The sequence below is a fragment of the Centruroides sculpturatus genome, unplaced genomic scaffold (assembly GCF_000671375.1).
Source record: "Centruroides sculpturatus isolate CEXI.00-Female unplaced genomic scaffold, Cexi_2.0 scaffold1267, whole genome shotgun sequence".
Taxonomy (NCBI): domain Eukaryota; kingdom Metazoa; phylum Arthropoda; class Arachnida; order Scorpiones; family Buthidae; genus Centruroides; species Centruroides sculpturatus.
The window spans coordinates 179,595-203,558 of NW_019385407.1; the positions used below are offsets into that span (position 1 = coordinate 179,595).

The 23,964-nt window shown below is 24.0% G+C and overlaps 1 protein-coding gene across 1 annotated transcript; it reads right to left on the reverse strand.

Moving 5' to 3' along the window:
* Window positions 1–7,049, reverse strand: LOC111638627. The gene is made up of 2 exons (XM_023384376.1): window positions 6,726–7,049; window positions 1–788 (listed from the first exon to the last, which is right to left on the reverse strand). The coding sequence occupies exons 1-2, from the start codon at window positions 6,739–6,741 to the stop codon at window positions 1–3; spliced, it is 804 nt and encodes a 267-aa protein (XP_023240144.1). The 5' UTR covers window positions 6,742–7,049.
* Window positions 7,050–23,964: the final 16,915 nt, after the last annotated feature.

Below are 23,964 nucleotides of genomic sequence, written 5' to 3' on the forward strand. Positions count from 1 at the left end.
TTATCTTGGAATAATACAACTCCAAGTACTTACTTCATGTAACATTATTGAAAAAAATAAAATAAAAATAACGAGATCCCTTACCAGATGGCCTAATCTCTGCAATCTTTCCAGCTTGCAGTCTGTATAGTCAGCTGTTCCCCAAATTCCACCAACGTAACAACGTCTATAAATGTTGCCATGATACCCAGTGGTACATGGTTGGACGGCCAATGTTCCAACTTTCCTATCATTCCACCAAATGTCATTGTCTTTTTCCGACGGGCATCTAACTTCTTGATGTTTTGTCACAGAAACATTGACTGAAGGAAAAGTAGAAATTTCTTCAGATATCTGAGAAATGTTTTGTTGTGCTAAATGTTTGGATTTGGCAACTGCACTGATCATATTAACTGGTATCCTCCTATCTTCGGAACTTGTCGCGTTTGTTTCTGTGATGTTTCCTAGCAATTTGATATTATGAGTTACCATTTCTGTTCCTATGTTTTCTACATCGGTAATATATCGCGGAATTACTTGGTTTGGAACTGTAGTTACTTTCGTGCTGACATTTGGCGGATTATCAGATGAATCATTTTCATCAATTGTTACTGGATGGATAATAGTGGATATTGGAAGTGTTACAAGTTGACTAACATTTACGTGCTGAGAATAAAATATTGGCATTTCAGACGGAAAATCTTGTTTTTCGACTTCCATTATGGGACGGTTAGTGGACTGGAGAGTATCTTCCTCGCCGGAAATTCTTGTAATGGCGAGAAAGACAAACCAGAACACGAAAAGCATTCCTAAAATATAAGAAAAAACACACTTACTTATTAAAATTATACATTAAAAACACAAAATCTTGTTCCAATAATAATATCAACATTAAAGAATTTTAATATTTAATTATGCAATATACTACAGTACAAATATAAATGCCATAAAATTATATTTTAATATTTTTAAAGCACTTCAATTTATTTTTTGAAATGTTCATTAACTTAAAACAAATTGCATGCATAGGATTTATCATGAAAATTATTGTAGTGTAATAAATAGTACTGCTTCAAATGAAAGATTTTACGACAACAGCTTGAAATTTTGCATACTTTAACAATAATTCTAATTTATTCCATATTATAAATCAATTTGTAAAAATTGACAAAGGTACAAAAGAATTTTTAAAAGACGTAAAATTTGAAAAACGTTACCTATATTAGACTATACAATTTTTTTACAAGATAATTTTAAATTTAATATTAATTTTATCCAATTTTTAAATTACATACTTATGCAATTGAAAGATAAAAATCATTTTACTAAGTTACTTGTATAGGCTATATCTTATAGTACATTACGATACAATTAGTTGAAATTTTACTTTAATTTTTAAATTGTTATGTATTAATTATAGTTAATATAGTATAGAGATATGTCTTTCGCTTCTTAGTTACAATAAAAAACTGCATTTTTTACATAAAATTTTGCCATTCTGAAGAAAAAAGTTAAAGTAATAAATATGTGAACAAAATAATTTTTAACTTTTTCCTAAAAGGAAATGTTTTATGTTTAGAAGTTAGCTGATATCGATTTTTAAATTATTCTAATTTGCGATTAAATTTGAAAAACAAAAGTAAATTTTACGTAGAGATGGCCAAAAACTCAGTTAACCAAGATATAGGCTATATTTTTAAAAACTCTTAAAAATGGTTTGAAGCAGGTCACTTTATTATTAGTAATTCATCTTTATACTAGTTTTAATCATTTTTAAAATAAATCTCGGTTAACCGACTTTTAAGCCATTCTGTATTTGTAGAAAAATCTTGCCATAATTATTGATTTTTTGAGATAATCATTCAGCCTGTAATATATTAAAGTTTAAATGATATTAGAAATATCTATGAATTAAGTAAATCTAAATTACAATGAAGATATTTTTAAAAATTAATTTACGGCTATTTGATATTTGTTTATATATAATTTCTGCTATAGTAAATTTTACTTAATTCAAAATAAATAGACCGAAGTTTACAGTAAATTTGACAGGCGTAGCATATAAGATAAATTTAATTATTAATATTCATTGATAAAATTTACTTCTTTATTATTAATCTTATGAGTTACAACAGATTAATTAGTGTAGAATCACTTAGAAATGATCAAGCTTTCTGAATTATGCATTTCAACATTCCATTTACAAAGTTAATTATTTAAATTAATGTAATAAAGCGACAAGTATTTTACAGAAAAAAGAAAAAATTGGATTTGGAAATTTTTTGAAAATTAATTTTCTTGTCTTTTGATTAAAATATCTATTTTCTCTTTCAGAAAACATAATAGAGTTATAAGTGCAAACGTACGTTATTAAGCCGTCGGGCATATTTGTCATTTGCTTTATTGCACTGGAACTGCTATTTGACAGGATGACTGGAAAAGCGAAATTATGACAGAAAATGTCGACATCTGCCAATATGAATGAAGTGATATAATGAAAAGAGGACGCAATTTGTCACGATACTGATCGAATGTGTGGAAGGATGAGATGGTATGTAGAAAATTTCTGATTCAATGTAAATGGAAGAATACAATTACGGCATTTATTACAAACTTGACGCCACTGGTATTCACAGATTGGTTATTTCTTAACTTAGAATCGAAATGAATGTCGTCGAGAAAGTCCTTCGCCGAAATGATTAAATTTCTTGAAATTTCTGTAATGAGATTTAAAGATTTTTTCCCGTTTTCTACAGTTTACACATAAAATGTATTTCGATGAGAAAATCACATTGTAGTCACTATATAAGAGTAAAAAATTGTCTTTTGGACAATAATGCGTCAAAAATTTTTGCTATGCAGTAGAAAAATTCTATAAAAGTAACAGATGTATCTTTATTGAATTTATGGTACAAACGGCAAATTCTTTTCAAATTGATGTGAAATGGCTTTACCGGAGGCGGGTGTACCCAAGAATTGAATCAGTATATCCGCAGCTTACCAATAAACTCAATACAATTTATGTACTAACTCTGCCATGCCGGATATCAGACCATCTTTGGAAGAAATTCCCAACACGTAAAGCATGCTTTATTATTCTGTTAGTGACGATGCAATCCCGGAGCAAGTTCTAATAACTCCCTGGTCTTACTTTGTCATCAAATGTTATATATTATCCAAACTATGCTCGCAGCTAATGTGCTTGCAACACCTATACTAACCGATAAAGGATTTCATAAAAACCTAGTATTATACCTTGTGGTGTGTTGTAACTTTATTGAAAATAACATTTGTAGCAATAAAAGTGTACTCAAATGATTTTAGCATTAAAAATTGTATTAAGTTTTCTGCATAAAGTTACGAAGACAAATTTATGAAGAAAGATTTTAACTGAATGGACAACCGACTAAACGACAATTAGTCTGTCAGATAGCAATTTTTATAAATTTAACTGTAGTATGAAAAAAACAAATAATTATAATTTTTGTAATTGAAAAATCTCCAGGTATAAAAATATTATTTATTTCTTCAGAGATATTTTTAATAATTTTTCCAAATAGTTTTAGTACAGAAGGAATTCGTAATATAAAGTTACATAAAACTGTATATATATGACTTTTATATGAAGAATTCTTAAAATATATTTTATTAAAAGATTAGAGGTTCTCTGTTGTGACAACTCCTTGCAATTTCTGCTGAAAGGCAAATTCCTGACCTTATCTCATTAATTTTCTATCAGATTTTTGTATGTTGGTTGATGTCAGTCAAAGCAATGATCGATTTTTAGCTTAGCATGGAATTTATTTATTACATTTCTGTACTCGATTTTAGTAAAAGAAAAAAAGTAGACGATTGCCTCATTTCACAGAAGTGTATGTCCTAGAAATATTACTCCAGTGTTCGAAATTTCAAATAAATTTGTGAGAAAGAAGCATTTTCAGATCGGTTTTAGAGGTATATATTCAATGAAGTTGGTAACTGCATATATGGAATAGTTCCAGTTCGTGGAGTAGTCTTTCAAAATAAAATATTTATGAATTATTAAAAATACGGTTTCTTTAAATACATTTATTTTAAAATTATAATTTGATTTCTATATTTATTGTTTACTTTTATATATTTGATTTAAAGTTAAAATTTTAATAAATAAATTTCTCTTAAAATATACACCTCATGCAATTTTTATGTCACGCACGTTAATTTAAATTATTTTAAAATAATCTATTGAAATTTTCTAAGTTTGTAAGTGTCGTTTATAAATGAATAAAATACAAATTAATAATTTAATAAAAAAAACTTATACAATATATTATTTTTTAATAGTTAAAACATTGAAATATAAACATTAAATTTTTATCAGTTTTATTTTTAAAAGTAATTATTTTATTGGACTTATATGTTAATTTTTAAATTATAAAAACTAAAAAAATTCTTTCAATTAATTATTTTTTAAAGTTTTTTTATAATTACTTAAATTTTATTGATTTTTGAGCAAATATCTTGGGATGAAGAATAATTGCTATATTTATCAAAAGAAAACTACAGTATAAATAAAATGAAAGACTTCAATAAAATATATAACGAGATAAATAATGAAAATACATTCAAATATCGCTTGACAGATTCTGAATTTGGGATAAACTTTTTTCTATGGTTAAAGAGAACAAATAAGTAGCTTGAGATTCTACAATAAAAAGAAGCGCTGTGTTTTGTCGAAAGAAACAGATTAATCTACTCATTATAATTATAAGAATAACATAAAAATTGTTTTTATGAATAAAAAAATATTAAAATATGAAAAATACACGGTTCTTTCTTACAGAAATTAAAAATTACAACATAATAATTATCATCAGTAATAAACCATAAGTCTGTTTATTTCATATTTTAATTTTAAGGAGTTAATCATAAAAAATGATGTCTATTTTTAAAAAACTGCTGTGCTAAATTTTTATTTTAACGTTATAAAAAGACGTTGAATATTTAATCTGATCTTCAATTTTTGCATACTTTAAAAAGTGAACTTTTTTACTCTTAGAAAAAACCACGCAACAGAAGCCTTGGATGTAGATTTTATCGTAAATCTCACCAATACACTCACCTAGTTATTTTGGTAATCTAGTACTAGGTTAGTTATAAACCAGACCTTGTTTACTTACTTAGTGTCTAGGTAATTTGTAAACATAACACAAATCGATAATCTTTCCTAGTGGCTACTTTTAGATGCAGTTTCCAACAAATTTTTTTCTTCTTGAAAGAACAAACAATTTTTATTTCTACGCTGTTCTCTTTAAAGTAAATATCAGAGATCAATATGGGATGTGCACCATAGGAATAAGTCGAGAAATATTAATATGATTTGCTGAGGAAGCGAAATTGATGCTTCATTTGTATCAACCTCAAGATATTTGATTTATTGTAAGTTAAAGAAGTATACGGCCAAGCATTTCTGTCTTCTATCAACTGGAAATTTAAAGTTGTCGAGTCATATATTGATAAATGAAAGAATTGAAAGATAGATAACTTACCAAAAAAAGTTACTTTGTTTTCTATAATTAAAATATAAAATTTTTTCTAACTGATTTTATTTTATGCACAGAAAATTTAATATTTTATAAAATTTTAAATTTATCAGTTTGTGATTCTAAGGTCATCAGAAAAACTTTAAAGTATGAGTTTAAATTTGGAAAATTTCATTACAACTTCTTTCTTTAATGTTGTTTCTATTAATTAATTTTCTTTTTTATATTTATGGCTAAAAGTTTAATATTTTTACAAAAAAGATTACACTAAAACACAGGCTTTCATGCAGCTTATATAAATTTATACAAGTCTTCATAAAAAATTCCTTAATAATTCATAAATCCATCTAAGTTTATGAGCTAGAATGATACATATTAATGATCACTGCTTATATAATAGTTCTAATGAAAGAAACAGGAAATCATTATTACGAATTAAGAGTACAAGGTTATTAATGGGTTTGGAAAAGATCGATAAAAATCGATCAAAGGCGGATTTAAAGGCAATCAAATCGTTATTTTAACATTTAATTGGATTCTATCTGAATTTATTCCCTCGGGACGAGTTAATTTATCTCTAAAGATTATTTAATATTGATTGAACTCTTAATTAATCGATTTTCACTTCTTTGCTTCGTTTTTTTATCTTTAATTAATCGATTCATTTTGCAAATCCCTTCATTCTGTTTCTTTAGGTCGTGGTGAAAAAACGATTTGTGGCAGTTCGATCGAAGAAAAAAAAAGGTTTTTATTACCTGGAGCAACCGTTGATTTATGAATAACAATTAGGCGTAAAATATTTATATACCTCGGTCGAAAGTAGTTAATTGGGAAATTAATAGTGATGTGCCTTACATCAGACGCAGAGTGACATTTTGCAATTAATTTGTGCTCAGGTTTAGAGTCAAGTTATATCTTTCCTCAAATGTATTGTCTAAAGGTTTACGAGGGGATTTACTTAAATGTATTTTCTGAAGGAAAAATTTTGACAGAAACCACTCGAGTCTTACATATATTCATCTTACTTTTTTAACATTTCATGTAATATCTACAAATATATCATATGTCGTGTTGTTTATGGAAGTACATTTGTTTCGGATTTTCAGAGGAATTTCTTGCTAAATTTATAATGATATAAATGTGTAAAGCTTAAAATAAACTTTTGCACTTTTTAAATTCAATTTGAACAACAGGATATTCATCAAAATAAAAAAGTAAACTTACCTTCTCGAATCATCATATTTTAGAAGCCTTCATTTCTGTAAAAATAAAAGAGATCCAATTTAAAATACAATCAATCAAGAGCAAAATTGAATTTTTATTATTAAAAATGTTTAAGTACTAAAGAACATATTTATTCTAGGGAAAAATAATTTTATTTCTTAAAGGATTGTTAAATCTTAAGATTTTCTTTATATCCTGTTCCAAATGTTTGTCATCGGATTACCAAAGCCTGGGTTAGGAGCATTAAATCTGATAGTTGAGAATTTCAGAAAATAATCGTTTTTTACAATAAGATTGAGATTAAATACAATCTATTTATGTAGGGGAGATCGGGGCAAGATCGGCATGTTAAGCTTTACTTAAATTTTGTGTAATAAATACTGCTGTAAACTGAAAAAAAAGCTTTGCATATTGTCTATTGGAATGTTACCTTACTATAGAACTGGTTAAAATCAGTTTGGAAATAAAAATAATTAAAATAATTACAACTTTACAAGAAGAGAGAAATTGACGAAGTTGCCCCGGGTATAGGGGCAAGATCGGCAACTTCTCTCTTTTTGTAAAGTTGTAATTATTTTAATTATTTTTATTAAAGTTGCCCCTGGTATAGGGGCAACAGTAATGGGGCAAGATAGGCACGTATATAAAATTATGTTATTAACAATGTATAAGTTGGAATTCACTATTAAAACAAAGAAATACAAATCCAACACCCATTTAATATTATTACAACGAAATGCAAGTTCAAAGACATATATACATGAATAACAAATGCAAACATGTTTTCATTTATCATCTGTTTGATTTTTATCCTTTGCTTCTAATGTGGCTTTATGTTGCCGATCTTACCCCGCTAGTCATGATTTCGAAACATTAAGTACAACCCTGAGAACAGAATGCCAAGCCACGATCTGGCCACGTGAATAAGTTGAAGTTACATCCTTCTAACAGGAAAAGTAACTTTCGTTATCATGGAATTATAACAAAACCTGCCAATTCAATATAAATGGAAAAAAAATATTATATGGAATTCAACGAAAATGAAAATTTGCTTGATAATTCAACTACGCTTGTTGGAGAACAATAAAAACACTACACTCAACAAGCCACCAATAAAACTCAACTGCCTAACCTATAACCAAAGTCTCCTTTTAATTTGTTTTTTAAAAAAAAGCGCTTGACAAACTTGCCCCGCATGCCGAAGTTGCCCCGATCTCCCCTATATATAAAATTTAAACAATTTACGAAAAAGGAAATCCATTCTTACATATAATTATAAATATTATAATGTATTGAAGCTTTGTAAACTATTTATAAGATATATTTATTAATTTTTACATAATTTTTTTAGTATTGTTGATTTTATTTTTTCTTTGATCGCAATACAGATTTTTAAGTCTCTATTCTTTAATTAAGACTTCATATATGTTTATATCAAATTAACAGCATTAAAAATGTAAAATTATTTTAAAAACAAAGTATAAAGCATGATAATTCTGATTATTACATAGAAGATATCATATTTTGAGGTTTACTTACTTATTTTATTCGAAATATTTTTTCATTTTACGAACTAGATAATTTATCTAGTTCGCTTGAATGTTTTCTTTCGCTGTACGTAAAAATATACAACGAAACAAAGTATAAAATTTTAATTTTTTGAAAATATTTTATTTTTTAATGAGACGGTACGGAAGAAAAATAGTATATTACATTCGACTATATTAACGTATATTACATCTTAATTTGCCTGAAGCGTTTTGTGTTTATCGATATGCACATCGAGTGATATTAGCAACAGTTTTAAATTCACACGATTATAAATGACATTTCAATCTAACTACAATAAAAATATCACGACATCCATATCAAATATAAATGTTCCATGTGTGAAATATCTCAGAGGAGACTAGCATTTTAATAAATTCTGAATTACACAGAAATGCAATATATTGCTTTTGGTATCTGACAGCTAACACTTCTTTTCCTATTTGTTTTAAAATGTTTTTCACTTTAATTTTTTAGGAATTTTCGAAGAAAATGTTAAAAAATTTACAACTTCAGTTTAGCTTAACACACATTATAGGCCTATATAAAATCTTTTAATATATAATACATTAATGTAATATTCTAAATATATTTTGAATAGAATAAATGTTTTCAAGTATGTTAGGAATTGGTATTTTATATAATATAATGATATTTTAAATTGTATTCTTGCAATATAATACATACGAAAAAAATATATAAATAACAATATTTTAATATATAACTAAAATATTAAAAAGAAAATTAAAATTCAGAATTTATACACATCTCAAAAGATGTAAAAAGTTACGTTAAAGATTCGACATTAAAATTAAAATATTAATATTTATTTTTGAAATATTTTAATTTGCTCAAAATATTTTTTTATCTTTCAAAAAAAAAACGATTTAAATTTTTTGTATTATTTCTGTTTCTAATTCCAAAATTTACAATTCAGCAAATTCTCTGAGTGCCCCTCGAGTAGATAGGAAGTTAGTGATTTTTCAAAAGCTGTGTCGTTATAAGTAAAAAATTCTAAGATAAAAATAGATAAAGGTACAGAGTTTTTACAGATATAAATACAGACATCATCAATAAAGATTATCAAAAATAACAAACTTTTTCAGATACAAAAATAAGTAATTTGTAACTTATTTTAGTATTTATTTTAGGATCTAGTATTTATGTAATTTAAACTAGTATAATAAGTTATCAGTAGAAGTTTTAAAATTAACTGTAGAATTCCTGGGTTATTTTAAATACAACTTAAGAGAGACGATAAGTAATACCTTTGTAAAATAGGTACAGTTCATTTCCATTAGAATTAATATTTTAAAAAATAAATAATAATAAGTCATTATTAGTATAGAAATGATTGTGCTGCAAGCAAAAAACATTAAGAGAGATCAGAGAATTTCATGCACATAATAACTCCCTTAATTTTTCAATTATTTTTGGATTGTTTTCATAACCGAGCATTCATTTCTTCTCAAAAATAAAATATTAGAGGGATTATATCTGTATTAGTCAACTATAACTAATAATTCAAATTAATATTAAATATCAAAGAGGATAATTTTTACAATATTGCATATTGATTTTGATTTATAATTTTTAAAAATTTTTAAGTTTAAATAATTAATAATCTTAAAGTATGTTGTTAGGAGATTGCTTTACTAATAGTTTTAACAATAAATTATAGTTGAAACTAGAAAATGAATAAATTTTAAACAACTTAAATATAAGATAATTTTTACTTTTCGCTTATCTATTGAATTGAACATGTATAATTCAGAGTTTTAATTGTTTCACTTTAAATTATTTCTTTAATATTGAAATTTTTTATTTAACTTTGTTTAATTGTGCCGCTGTTACTTGAACGAGACACAATTATTACAGTTTTATATGAAATAAATTGAAACAAAAGCCGCAGCTTAAGTGACATTCCAGTCAGAAATGGGTAGAATCGTTTGAACTTAAAGTGCATAAACGTGTATCTCAATCGTCGTCGCTTAAATTCGACAGAAAATCTAAATGGATTTCAAAAATTCTTATCTTACTATTGTCGAGTAGAATTGCCTTTGTATTGATAAGTTATATTCATACTTTTAAACTAATAACAATAAAAATAACAACACATTGATCCATGTCGTGATCATCAAATTAAGAACTTCATTTACAAAATTAAATGCAAGAATTTAAAATATTAATATTTATTCATTTGAATAATTCAAATTATACTGGTTCAAAATTTTATACTTTAACAGTATAAAATTTTGAACCATTCAATTGAACCAAGTATAATCAGGTTTATACTTTAACAGTATAAACCTGATTATATCCTAACATTTCTATCGATAAAATTCATATGAAGACTGAATATTAACAGTAAAATGAAAGAATAATAGACCTTGAAAGTAATTAGAAACCATCAGGGAATGGCAAGAATTGCATAGAGTTAGAAAACTTTATCTATTTTCAAGATTTCTAATGTTATATTTCGCTATTTTTATTATAATAGTACATATATAAAAGTAATAAATGAAATTTCTGTACTTAAATCTATATTAAATATTTTATCAGCACAAAACTTTAATGACTGACAGAATTATGCAATATTAGTTAGTTAGTTAGTTAAGAATAATATTTATTTATGACACTATAATAACGATATGAATAGTTTCAACGTACGTACACAGTATATCAAAATAAAATGAGAAATTATGTAAATATAAAGATGTTTAGAATTTCTAATAAATTTAAAATTTTGTAGTAATAAAATAAATAATATATATTGGTGGCCATTAATGCGCGCTCTTATTTTAAAATTAATGTAGTAGGAGAGTATATTAAAGACGGGGACAAATATAATTAGAAGAATGATGGATAAATTTCATAAGAATGACTCCCTTCTTAATGATAAATGAATAAAGCATCAAATATTTGTTTGTTTATCTCAATTAATAGTTTTATTATTCAATTGATGAAAACAAATTATAAACTGTAACAGTAAATTTATTTATTCTGTCAATCAAATATAATTTTTATATTATATATAAAAATATCTTAAAAAATACGAGAAATATTGTTTTAAATAAACAATTTTTTTTATATTGCCTAAAAATATATATGAGATAATGTCTGCAATATATTCTTCAGAATTGTTTTCTTTCCTGTTTTTCAAAAAAAAATTATTGAAAAATAAATTTTACTTTCTTACTAAATGAAACGAAAATTTATTTTTCAACAAACAAACGCCTGTTTATGAAATTAAATTAGAAAACTCAAATATTGAGAACACAAATATAATATCGACATTAATAATTTCGTATAATATCAATAATATTAATACTTCCAAAACAGTAAATAAACTTCTTCGCTTGATTAGTTCATATCAGCTAAATCGCAAATTATGCATTTTAAAACAATTTTAATTATAAAGAAATTATGAGAAACTGAAAATTTTGACTTACAAATTGTTTTGCTTGTTAGAAAAATTGAATAGATATTATTTGAAATGACAGTAATTGAAAATGTAATTAGGAAGAAATAAAAATAGTATACTTACTTCTTGATATAGATTTTTGAATGTAGTATATATAATTTTTAAACATTATTTACCATTATCTTTTATTCTTTTAGAAAATTTGTTGATATATATATATATTAAACTTTCTGAGATGAGAGTTCGCTTTCATGCCAGATGAATGCTTTCTAAAGTCTATGATGTTAGTAATTGGATAAAATTTCCGTGCAATTTATAAATCTGAGCGTCATTATTGATAATAGAAAGTTTAGATTTATAATTTCCTTATTCTTTTCGAGTAAATCTCTCTTTCTTGACACAACTGTTATTTTATTAAAAAGAATTCTTGTTATTCAAATTCAATTTTGATAATTGAAATTGTCTGTCTGATTTCAATTTGACCTTTCAGAAATTATAGAGTCGTATCGTTTTTGCGAATATAAAAGCAGAGAGAACGTTTTTTTAAATCGTAAATCTAAATAATAAGATTTATAGAATATTTGGGTATAAAATTTTATTTATAAAATACAAATATAACTGATTTATAAAAATGTTTTTAGATTATTTTTATACATTAAAAGTAAGAGATAAAATATTCGAAAAATTTGACATTTTCAATCACTTTATTACATTTTAATTTACGATAAAAAATAAAACTTCTTTTAGTTTAGAATTAGAATTTCCATTTTAACTTAAACAACAATAATCATAGTTTCTATAATACCACCATGCTATAATTATTTTGTGAGAATAAATATTGAGAAAATTAATAAAAAAAATATATATGAAAACGTATAAAACTACAAAAGCAAATTATAACGAAACAATTTTATATAATTTCTAGCTCTTTATCATATGAGATTTTGGCTGCACTGATTTATAAAATAAAAAATATTTGAAACGTTATGGAATATCTAATACTTCTCTTGTTAATATCTAAAATTTTATTGTAAAGTGGCTTGACTAAATGAGTCAATAGATAATAGATTTGGCACTAAACTCTAAGCCATCATAATGAATCTCATAACATTTTAGTTGTATCTGATATAATTATTATTAAGTTTATTATTTTAAATTAGGAACTATATTACTGCTATGTTTATATTGTGCATTGCAATTCGCTTATTTCCACATTGTAGAATATTATATTATTGCATATAAATGTCTTAAAGATCGCATATTATTTTGATTACAGAATTAATGTTGGATCCAATTTTCAACATCTTCAGGACGTATCGTGTGAAACCATTTATTATGGATGATAACTAGTGGTACTGCAATGTAGACCTAAGACATTGCTGTTATAAATATATTTTTATTACTGCATATATATTAAATGATATCAAGTATAAATTACATTTTTCATTAATTATTTATTATTGCAATATATTTAAGAAAACGAATAAATGCTTTAATATAAATTCAAAACCACTTCTATACTTTAATACGGAAATTATCCCATGATACTTTTAATTTTATAAATAAAAATAGATATTTTACAGTAATTTAAAAGATGATTTAAGCTGTTTACTGAAATTTGATTGTTATAAAATATTTATTTTTAACATTCTTTGTTCAAACGCGCTGAAAAATAATTCAGTGAAGATTGAAAATCGGGAATAATTGGAGCCGAACTCCATCCGGATTTTCAAATATACGTGTAAATTAGCATTTTACGTATAGTAAACTCCAAATATGCTGTGTATCAAGTTAAGGAGTTCTAAGTTCAACCAGTATTTTACAAGGAATGCAGGAATGCTTACAAAGTTTTAAAATTTAGTTTACAGAATCACTGTATTTAAACAAAAAATACACTAATCACAATTTCATAATTAAAAAATGACGAATTCTGGATGAATTCGTAACGAAACCATTGAAAGGATTAATTAATATCCATTTCCCGACACTTCACTGTATATATTTAAAGATAATTTTTAGAATAAACAATTACGATTATTTTTTGATAAATTTAGAATTACAGTGAATTCTTTTCGAGATAAATAGAAATGATTAATTTATTGGTCTACAGCGTACCGAACCAATTTCCAGATTGTATTGTTCTTTGATAATTTAACTTAATCAATAAATTATTTAAGTGAAAATAAATCTAAAAAAAAATTGAATTCAAATGAATTTCAGCGTAAAAACTTTAATTTTCTTGCACATAAAATTTTTTCTATTACTTTGTTTTAAAATGATTATATCTTAAAACGAACTTGAAAAAAAATCTTACACACGAGAAAATTAGAATACTTATATTAAAAATAACTAGTAGGCTATTATATCTTCTTAAATTTTATTTTATTATATTATAATATAAATAAGAGAAAAAAAAACAAAAAAAAACAAGAACTTCAAGATAAATGTAGGTTATTTTAAAAATTTCAAATGAGTATGAAAAGATAAACAGAAAAAAAATTTAAATAATTAAAATAATATATCCAATAAAGTAGATATTTTAAAATAAAATCAAAATAACAAAAATTTCATTATGTAAAATATATTTTGAAATATTTTAATGATATTTAGTGTAGAAGCTCCTTCGTTAAAACCATCAATAATTTCTTCCATTAAAATTATGCCTTTTGATAGTCATTTTGACAGAAATTACCCATTAAATTGATAATCTTGTCGATGTTAGAGTTGAATTATTCCTATATTAAAATTATTACTTTTTATTACGGTCAATAGAACCATAAAGTATTTATTTACAATAATTTTTCACTCAGGAATGGACTGAGTATTATAAATTATTTGCCATTTATTACATAAAATTTTTCGCCATTATTTATAATAAAATATTCTGTTTAAAATGAAAGATAATTTTTACGATCAATACAAATTTTCTGTTATATAATAATTAAATTTTCTAAATCAAAAATTTTTACGGCTTCTAAAGTAATTTGAATATTTTAGGAATTTTGAGCATTAATTATATATTTTTTAAAAAGTATAAAATAGAAATGATTTAATGAAAGTAGAATATAAAAGTCAGTATCAATAAAAATAATAAAAATATGTAGAAAATTTTATATAAATTAATATTCTACAAGATATTAATCATTATTTATTTCCTGTTTGAACATTTCTTAATTTAAAAATAATTAAAGCTCGAGTAGAATAATTCAAATAAATCAGTAAATTGACGTCTACGATATACAGTATATGTATAATACATAATTTAAAGACTTATTTAACATGAAAATGCTTCTGTCTATTCGAAAATGTAAAGATTAAAATTGAGAAAGCCCGAGAAACAATTTAAATAAACCAATAATCTTAGAACTTTTAAATAATCAATAAATTATACATTTTCTAATTCAAATCATACATTAAACGTTATTATTATAAATAGAATATGCTTTAAATAAAATTTATGTAAATATTTAAAAACATTTGTAGTACTTAATGAAAAATTATTATTTATCAACAAGTAAATTTACTTATTATACTCAGAAAAAATTTATAATTTTAATTCTAGTATAATTATAAATATAAATATGAATATAATTTGGCAGTCAATGCTCAAGATGTTTAATATTGAACGTTAAATTTAATGTAAAAATTTTTCTTACATTTTTCAATTTTTATGTTTTATACTTTATTTTTATTTATTTATTTATTTTTTCAACAGATCTCAGTGTTATGTGAAGGAGTAACGTTTTATGTTCTAATTTTTATTATGTTATATTCCTTTGTATGTTATAAACAGACCTGCAATTGAGGCTTTATGTAAGTCGTTTTAGTAAATAAATAAACAAAAATAATATTTAATATCCAATTAGAAAAATATACTTACAGTACATACCCATGTAACGTATTTTCCGGCCTTTAAAGTTTACGTATATCAATAAAACATATCCCTGTTTTATAAGAGAACTTTTCTAAAAATTTTTGCTTACATCTTAATACATTTATGAGAAGTGTTTTAAATCGAGATTGGTACTATATAGCTGCTATCATTTCGTTGTCGAAACCTTAATGTTTTTTCTACTAGTATTTTTTAGTCTTTTTATGTTTATATCTCTATACTCTCTAAGTGATAAATGCCTTAAATTAACATAAAGTAACTGTTCAATATGTAGGAAAGTATTTGTGTTGGCTATATTTACTGAGATGTTATAAGTTTCTGTCTCTAGTCAATGTACTGATGACATTACTTTATCTCATCGATAATTCTTTTGTAAGTTTAATATCGTTTTATTTGTTATTTAGTATTTTATGTTACTGTACTATTATTAGTAATACAATTTGAATTTTTTTATTCAGATGACTACTGCTCACCTACCTGCACTAATTCACCCCCTATTTCCTAACTATACATACCATGTATCTTCAGCACTTGGCCTGCAATTCCGAATGTAGACGCATTAGACATAATATATTATTTGCATACCTTTTTCTAAACAACAAAAATGTAGCTTTTAGGGTCACAAATACAGTATTCTTAACAGTAAGTAACTTCCTATACTAATATGGGCATACTATTATAAATAATTATGATATAACTTTACAAGGTTTAACATTTATTTCAGAAACACTAATATTGTTTTTATTAGATATTGAATTTTCTTGTGAACATAATTCAGTTTATAACAGTATTATAGGTCAGATACACTTTGGGATATAGTTTAATTTCACTTATAGGAATACCTGATAACTTATTATGCATTCTTATAAGTAAAAATAAAATATATCCCAAAGTGTATCGGATATACACTTCTTATAACATTCATGAGCTAACATATACAGGAATTATTTCAATAAGCATCTTAATTTATATTAAAATGCCAAACATTTTTATCATAGTTAACGCACTTATTCATTAAATTAAAAGCAAAACAAAAAGAGAAATTTATAATAAACTTTTCTCATCTGCAGCTACTAATTCCATATTACATACTTCTCGTTTTGTATATTTAAAAAATCAAATTAGCAATATTTAATGTGAAATTTATATTAAAAGAAAAACGTTTCGGTTTTTCCTTAGAATTTAAGTGAATAATAAGAAACATAGACCCTCAAATTTTAAAAATTTCGCTTAATTATTTCTTCTAATTGAATATAAACATGAAATGTTTATTTGGCTAAATTCGGCTATATAAAAACTCACCTAAAATTCAATATAAATATTCCTCTTACAAGATATAATCAATCTTAATATCAGAAATTTAAAACATTTCTTAATTATTCAGATTACTCGAACATTATTCCATTTAACGATTAATTTCTGTTGTTTAATAAAAGACAAGTTAGTGAAATGTCAATGGTTCACTTATAAAGTTTTGATAATTCGAAAAATTTTTTCTGATAGTTTTATGATCATTATTATTATTTCATACTTCAATCCTAATGTATCAAAATATCTGAATTTATTCTTCAATTTTCGTTTCTACTCTTAAAATGGAAAGGTAAAACATTATATCTTCATTCATAGCCTACTGATAAATTCTGTATTCTGTAAATTAATGATATATTTCATTTATTCTATTATTCTAAAAGAGAATTCCTAAAAATAAAACATCTAATTTTAATAATTCCAATCCCCAGTTAACAGCTCTATAATTACAAATGTTAAAAAATTTTTCTGAGTATCAATTTATAATATCTATAATTATGGAAAAACTGTGGATATACAGTACATTATTCTTTACTAATTTTTTTCTATACAAGTTATTCAATACATTTTCATGAATCCAACACTTTTTATTGATTATTATTATTATTATTATTTCTTTTCTATTGCATTTATTATGTTCATATATATTTTATATTCATGTTATGTTCATATATAGTTAATATTTTATAATATCTGTTTATATTTAAAAAATCAATTAATTACTTTACATATAATAGTTCTAAGTAAAATTATGAATTAATAAAATTGAATAGTTATTAATCTATTCTAATATTAAATGTTTCTTAAATAATTAATTAAAACTTATTTTGAAATAATAGATAAAGTACAATTTAAGAAATTAAACATATTACAAATAGATAAATAAAGGACTAAAATTACTTTTTGTATTTTCCCTAAAAATCCGACCGTGATTAAGAATTCACTTAGAGATAAAAATCATACTAATTAACAAGAAAAAAGGTTAGTTAAATTACTATTTTACTTAGTTTTTTCAGGAAATACATGAAAAATTAATCACGACTTCATCTGAATTTACAACAAAGTTATCGTTGCATTAAATTAATACTATTTACAATTTAACAATTACAACAAGATGACGAAAAAGAAATCAAAAGTAAAAAAGAAGAATGCTATGAAGTAGAATAAGAAAAAAATAAATACAGATGATATGAAGTAGAGGATAAAACGGCTAACAACATAGAATACGTTTTAATATATATGGGAACTAAGATTTTTATCAAATCAAAGAACAGTTCAAAACTATTCATTATCATTAGAAAATTAAGAAACTGATTACTGAGAAAATTTCTCCATTATTATAAATTTTCGTTACTTTTTAATACAGGCCATAAACAAAAGAATCAAACTTTCATTAAAATATAAGTTGGTAGTATGAGTGTCATTTTTCATAATGACATTCTTTAAATAAGTATTTCAAGCATGCGACAGATAATTAGCTTGTTTTTCATGCCGTGATACTTTAGTATAATTTAAACTTTACTGGAGGTTAGATATCATTTTTCAGACTTATAAAATTATAATTAACTGTAGTATTAGCGTGATTGGTTATAAAGAGACATGACTATTGTTCCGTTGAGCATAATTATTGTTCATTTAAACTTCGATTTTTTATGTTGAGTGAGATTAGTTGATTTCGATTTAAAAAAATGTTAGGAGATTGCTATAGTCACGAATCTATTCTACAGATTTAATGGAAAACATTAAATTCTAATGCAAAAAACTTAAATATTTAAGCAAAATCATTGGATCTGAAAGATTTAATAAACTATTTAAGACATTCTTATACTAAATATAAAAATAACAATTTTATAATTTTAAATGCTAATAAAGAAAATAAATTTAATCAATATTTTGTTTATTCAATTTAAATAAGATTAAATAAAATAACTTCACAATAATATTTTTTTTTATTACTTAAAGTAAATAATTAATTTAAAACATAATGTATATAGATTTAATTTTTTTAAACACAACTTTTAGTAATACAATTTATGTAATTTACATAATAATATAAATTTTTCTTTGAAGTATTTTATAGTAATTAATTTATTTAAACTTAAAAATAATTTAATTAAAAATGCTACTATTAATTTACATGTTATTGTTCTTCATCATCATCATCATCATCATCATCATCATCATCATCATCATCATCCATCTTTTGATTTATTTTCCTTTCTTCCTGTCAGATAGCATATGAATGAAGTGCAAATCATGTAGTGAATATCAATTGCATGGAGTTCATGGTGTTATGTGTTGGCTTAGCACAGTGAAATTGCTCACGAAGATACCCAGCTGTCAAGTCTGGATGTGAATGTGATATGTTAGTGCTATGGAATGGAAAGTAAAGAGTACTGAATGTACAATTCAATAACAAATATAATTTTCTGAATATTTATTTAATAATAAGTGTTAAAACAAAGTAGATACTTATACCAAAATTTTCATTATTGTAAAATTTCCTTTGACAGTATATTTTAAGTAGTAACAATAACAATTATTTAAAATAAACCTGGACAATAAATTCATTTAAAATTTACAAGTAGAAGAAATCAAAGTCTTTGTTTGTGTACTTGACTCTGATCTGTAATAATATTTTTTGTGTTGTGAGAAGGACAAATGTGTAAACTTTCTGTTTCTTCTGTATGTAAAATAAAATTTGATATAATAATTCTTATAATAAATAATTACATAGATTTACACTGATATAAGTATGATGATGATATATTATAATTGCAATATATTTAATATGAAAATTTTTATATTGGTGTCAACTTAAAACATCAAATTAATAATTCAGTGGTGTTTATTTACTATATTTATTTTCTTTTATTCAGATTGCATACCTTTGATAGTGGAGTTAAGGTACTGAAATCTGCTTCTATTGATGAACATTCTGATGCTGAAAAATTAAAAGAATTGGTTAGTTGTTTCATATTTAAAATTTGTTTATAACATTATAATTACTAAAATATAATGTCTGGCTATTATCACATTATCATAAATTACTATTACTATTATTATTATATTTGTTTGATTCTGAGCTGCATTTTTTAAAAAAAACTTTTTATCATACAGGTGTTAATTACCAATGACNAACATCTGACTACCCGGCATAATTGGTGTCTGCTCCATTTTCATTTTTTATGGTACAGTACGGTTATTTTATGCTGCGGAACGAATTATATGTTTTAACATGTATTTCTATGGGAAAATGCGTTTCGTATAACGGACGTTTCACTTAACGGACGTGCACCTGGAACGGATTAAGTACGTTGTACGAGGCACCACTGTATATACAATATAAACAATAAATTTTTAATATAATATTTAACGATAAAAAATATACGAGATAAAATATTAATTTAGAAAAATGAAAATAAATTATTTATTTGAATTAATAGTAACATAATTATTCATCTTTTAGTAAAAATATGGATATACCTTGTAATATAGTAAAACTTCAATTTACTTTATCAATATACAGAAAGTACAGTATTGTAATATTTTAAATTATTATTTATTCTATTTTAAATACAGTATCTAAAATAGATTTAATTAATTTTAGATATTTAAAATAATAATAAAAAAATTGATTTCTGGTTTAGTGATAAAGTGTGCTTGGAGAAAAGTTGGTATTTACGTTTTCACACATACCTATGTAATACAGTATACAAAGTACTAAAAATATTCTACTTTTATTAGAAATGTTTACTAAAAATTCATTGCTTACATACAAACAATTAAAAGTCTTTTTATTAAAAGATCTGTAATAAATACTTAATTTCATTTTATATTTGTTATTGCAGATATGGTTTCTCCTATTTAATAAAGTGTAGTCTATAAGTAATTATATAGACATTAAATTCCATTTTTTTATTAATTTTATAAGCTCCAGTAAGCACCAAGCAGAAATAAATTTATGTCACTGGTAAACATTTTAAAACCACTTTAAATCCTTGATGCTTTTAATCTTATTAATTAATATATTGAATTACATGATGAATTCGAGTCAATTATAATGCCAAACTATTTATAGTATATTTTAAATATAAACTGATTAATATATATAATAAATAGTTATGCACATAAACTTATTTTTCTGAATAATATTGATAAACGTACTTTCTTGAATATATATTTAGAATATGAAAAATTAGACAATATTAATGAGCTAAGCTGGAAGAAATAACACTTATTAAAGAGGTGAAGAAACTTTTATTGGATTTAGAAACAATATTGAGATTTAGAAAGAGAATAAATTGCAGGAACATTTCTTACACGTGCATTAACTATTGAAACTAATCCTATTCAAGTGTGAGTGACAAAGTACCGTCCAATTCTAAATGCATGGTTAAAGAAAGACTTGATCGAACTCCGCCCATCTTTCTTTCTCCATAAGCATCATCGGCATTTTCATGTCCGATTCTACTTCTTAATATAGGAATGATAAATGCTTGTAGCGATAAAAAGAACATTCTTTGTTTAACGTCATAACATAATAATTCTTGAAAATGAATGAAGAATTGTTGAGTAATGAACGAAGTTTGTAATTCTTCTTTTATCATTTATATCGACTTTCAAACAAATCACAAAACAATAGAAAGTTCAAAGATCATTAAGGATGACATTTCTAGGGGCATATGATAATTAATCATATATTTTGACAGCATTCCTTCTACTGACTACCAAATATATTCATTTCAGTCGATTTATTGATTTAGTGTTTCCGATTCATTGCATTAATGACTTGGAAAGTAAAGTTGCCTATCCACTGAAAACTCATTAAAATTCTGTTTAATCATACATACGGTGGCAAATAATCTAAACTTACAAGTATAGAGATACCGTAGATAATTCCGTTTTCTAGTTTTGTTTTAACTCAACTAGATAGGGAAAAAAAATCACTTGCAATTTTTGTTCTTATCAATAACAAACTACTCCATTCTTTCAATGATTCTCCAATTGCTGATAGTAAACCACGTGATACAAAATCTTGGAGTTTCTCTTTTAATTTTTATCGTTTTTNCAGATTTTTAAGTCTCTATTCTTTAATTAAGACTTCATATATGTTTATATCAAATTAACAGCATTAAAAATGTAAAATTATTTTAAAAACAAAGTATAAAGCATGATAATTCTGATTATTACATAGAAGATATCATATTTTGAGGTTTACTTACTTATTTTATTCGAAATATTTTTTCATTTTACGAACTAGATAATTTATCTAGTTCGCTTGAATGTTTTCTTTCGCTGTACGTAAAAATATACAACGAAACAAAGTATAAAATTTTAATTTTTTGAAAATATTTTATTTTTTAATGAGACGGTACGGAAGAAAAATAGTATATTACATTCGACTATATTAACGTATATTACATCTTAATTTGCCTGAAGCGTTTTGTGTTTATCGATATGCACATCGAGTGATATTAGCAACAGTTTTAAATTCACACGATTATAAATGACATTTCAATCTAACTACAATAAAAATATCACGACATCCATATCAAATATAAATGTTCCATGTGTGAAATATCTCAGAGGAGACTAGCATTTTAATAAATTCTGAATTACACAGAAATGCAATATATTGCTTTTGGTATCTGACAGCTAACACTTCTTTTCCTATTTGTTTTAAAATGTTTTTCACTTTAATTTTTTAGGAATTTTCGAAGAAAATGTTAAAAAATTTACAACTTCAGTTTAGCTTAACACACATTATAGGCCTATATAAAATCTTTTAATATATAATACATTAATGTAATATTCTAAATATATTTTGAATAGAATAAATGTTTTCAAGTATGTTAGGAATTGGTATTTTATATAATATAATGATATTTTAAATTGTATTCTTGCAATATAATACATACGAAAAAAATATATAAATAACAATATTTTAATATATAACTAAAATATTAAAAAGAAAATTAAAATTCAGAATTTATACACATCTCAAAAGATGTAAAAAGTTACGTTAAAGATTCGACATTAAAATTAAAATATTAATATTTATTTTTGAAATATTTTAATTTGCTCAAAATATTTTTTTATCTTTCAAAAAAAAAACGATTTAAATTTTTTGTATTATTTCTGTTTCTAATTCCAAAATTTACAATTCAGCAAATTCTCTGAGTGCCCCTCGAGTAGATAGGAAGTTAGTGATTTTTCAAAAGCTGTGTCGTTATAAGTAAAAAATTCTAAGATAAAAATAGATAAAGGTACAGAGTTTTTACAGATATAAATACAGACATCATCAATAAAGATTATCAAAAATAACAAACTTTTTCAGATACAAAAATAAGTAATTTGTAACTTATTTTAGTATTTATTTTAGGATCTAGTATTTATGTAATTTAAACTAGTATAATAAGTTATCAGTAGAAGTTTTAAAATTAACTGTAGAATTCCTGGGTTATTTTAAATACAACTTAAGAGAGACGATAAGTAATACCTTTGTAAAATAGGTACAGTTCATTTCCATTAGAATTAATATTTTAAAAAATAAATAATAATAAGTCATTATTAGTATAGAAATGATTGTGCTGCAAGCAAAAAACATTAAGAGAGATCAGAGAATTTCATGCACATAATAACTCCCTTAATTTTTCAATTATTTTTGGATTGTTTTCATAACCGAGCATTCATTTCTTCTCAAAAATAAAATATTAGAGGGATTATATCTGTATTAGTCAACTATAACTAATAATTCAAATTAATATTAAATATCAAAGAGGATAATTTTTACAATATTGCATATTGATTTTGATTTATAATTTTTAAAAATTTTTAAGTTTAAATAATTAATAATCTTAAAGTATGTTGTTAGGAGATTGCTTTACTAATAGTTTTAACAATAAATTATAGTTGAAACTAGAAAATGAATAAATTTTAAACAACTTAAATATAAGATAATTTTTACTTTTCGCTTATCTATTGAATTGAACATGTATAATTCAGAGTTTTAATTGTTTCACTTTAAATTATTTCTTTAATATTGAAATTTTTTATTTAACTTT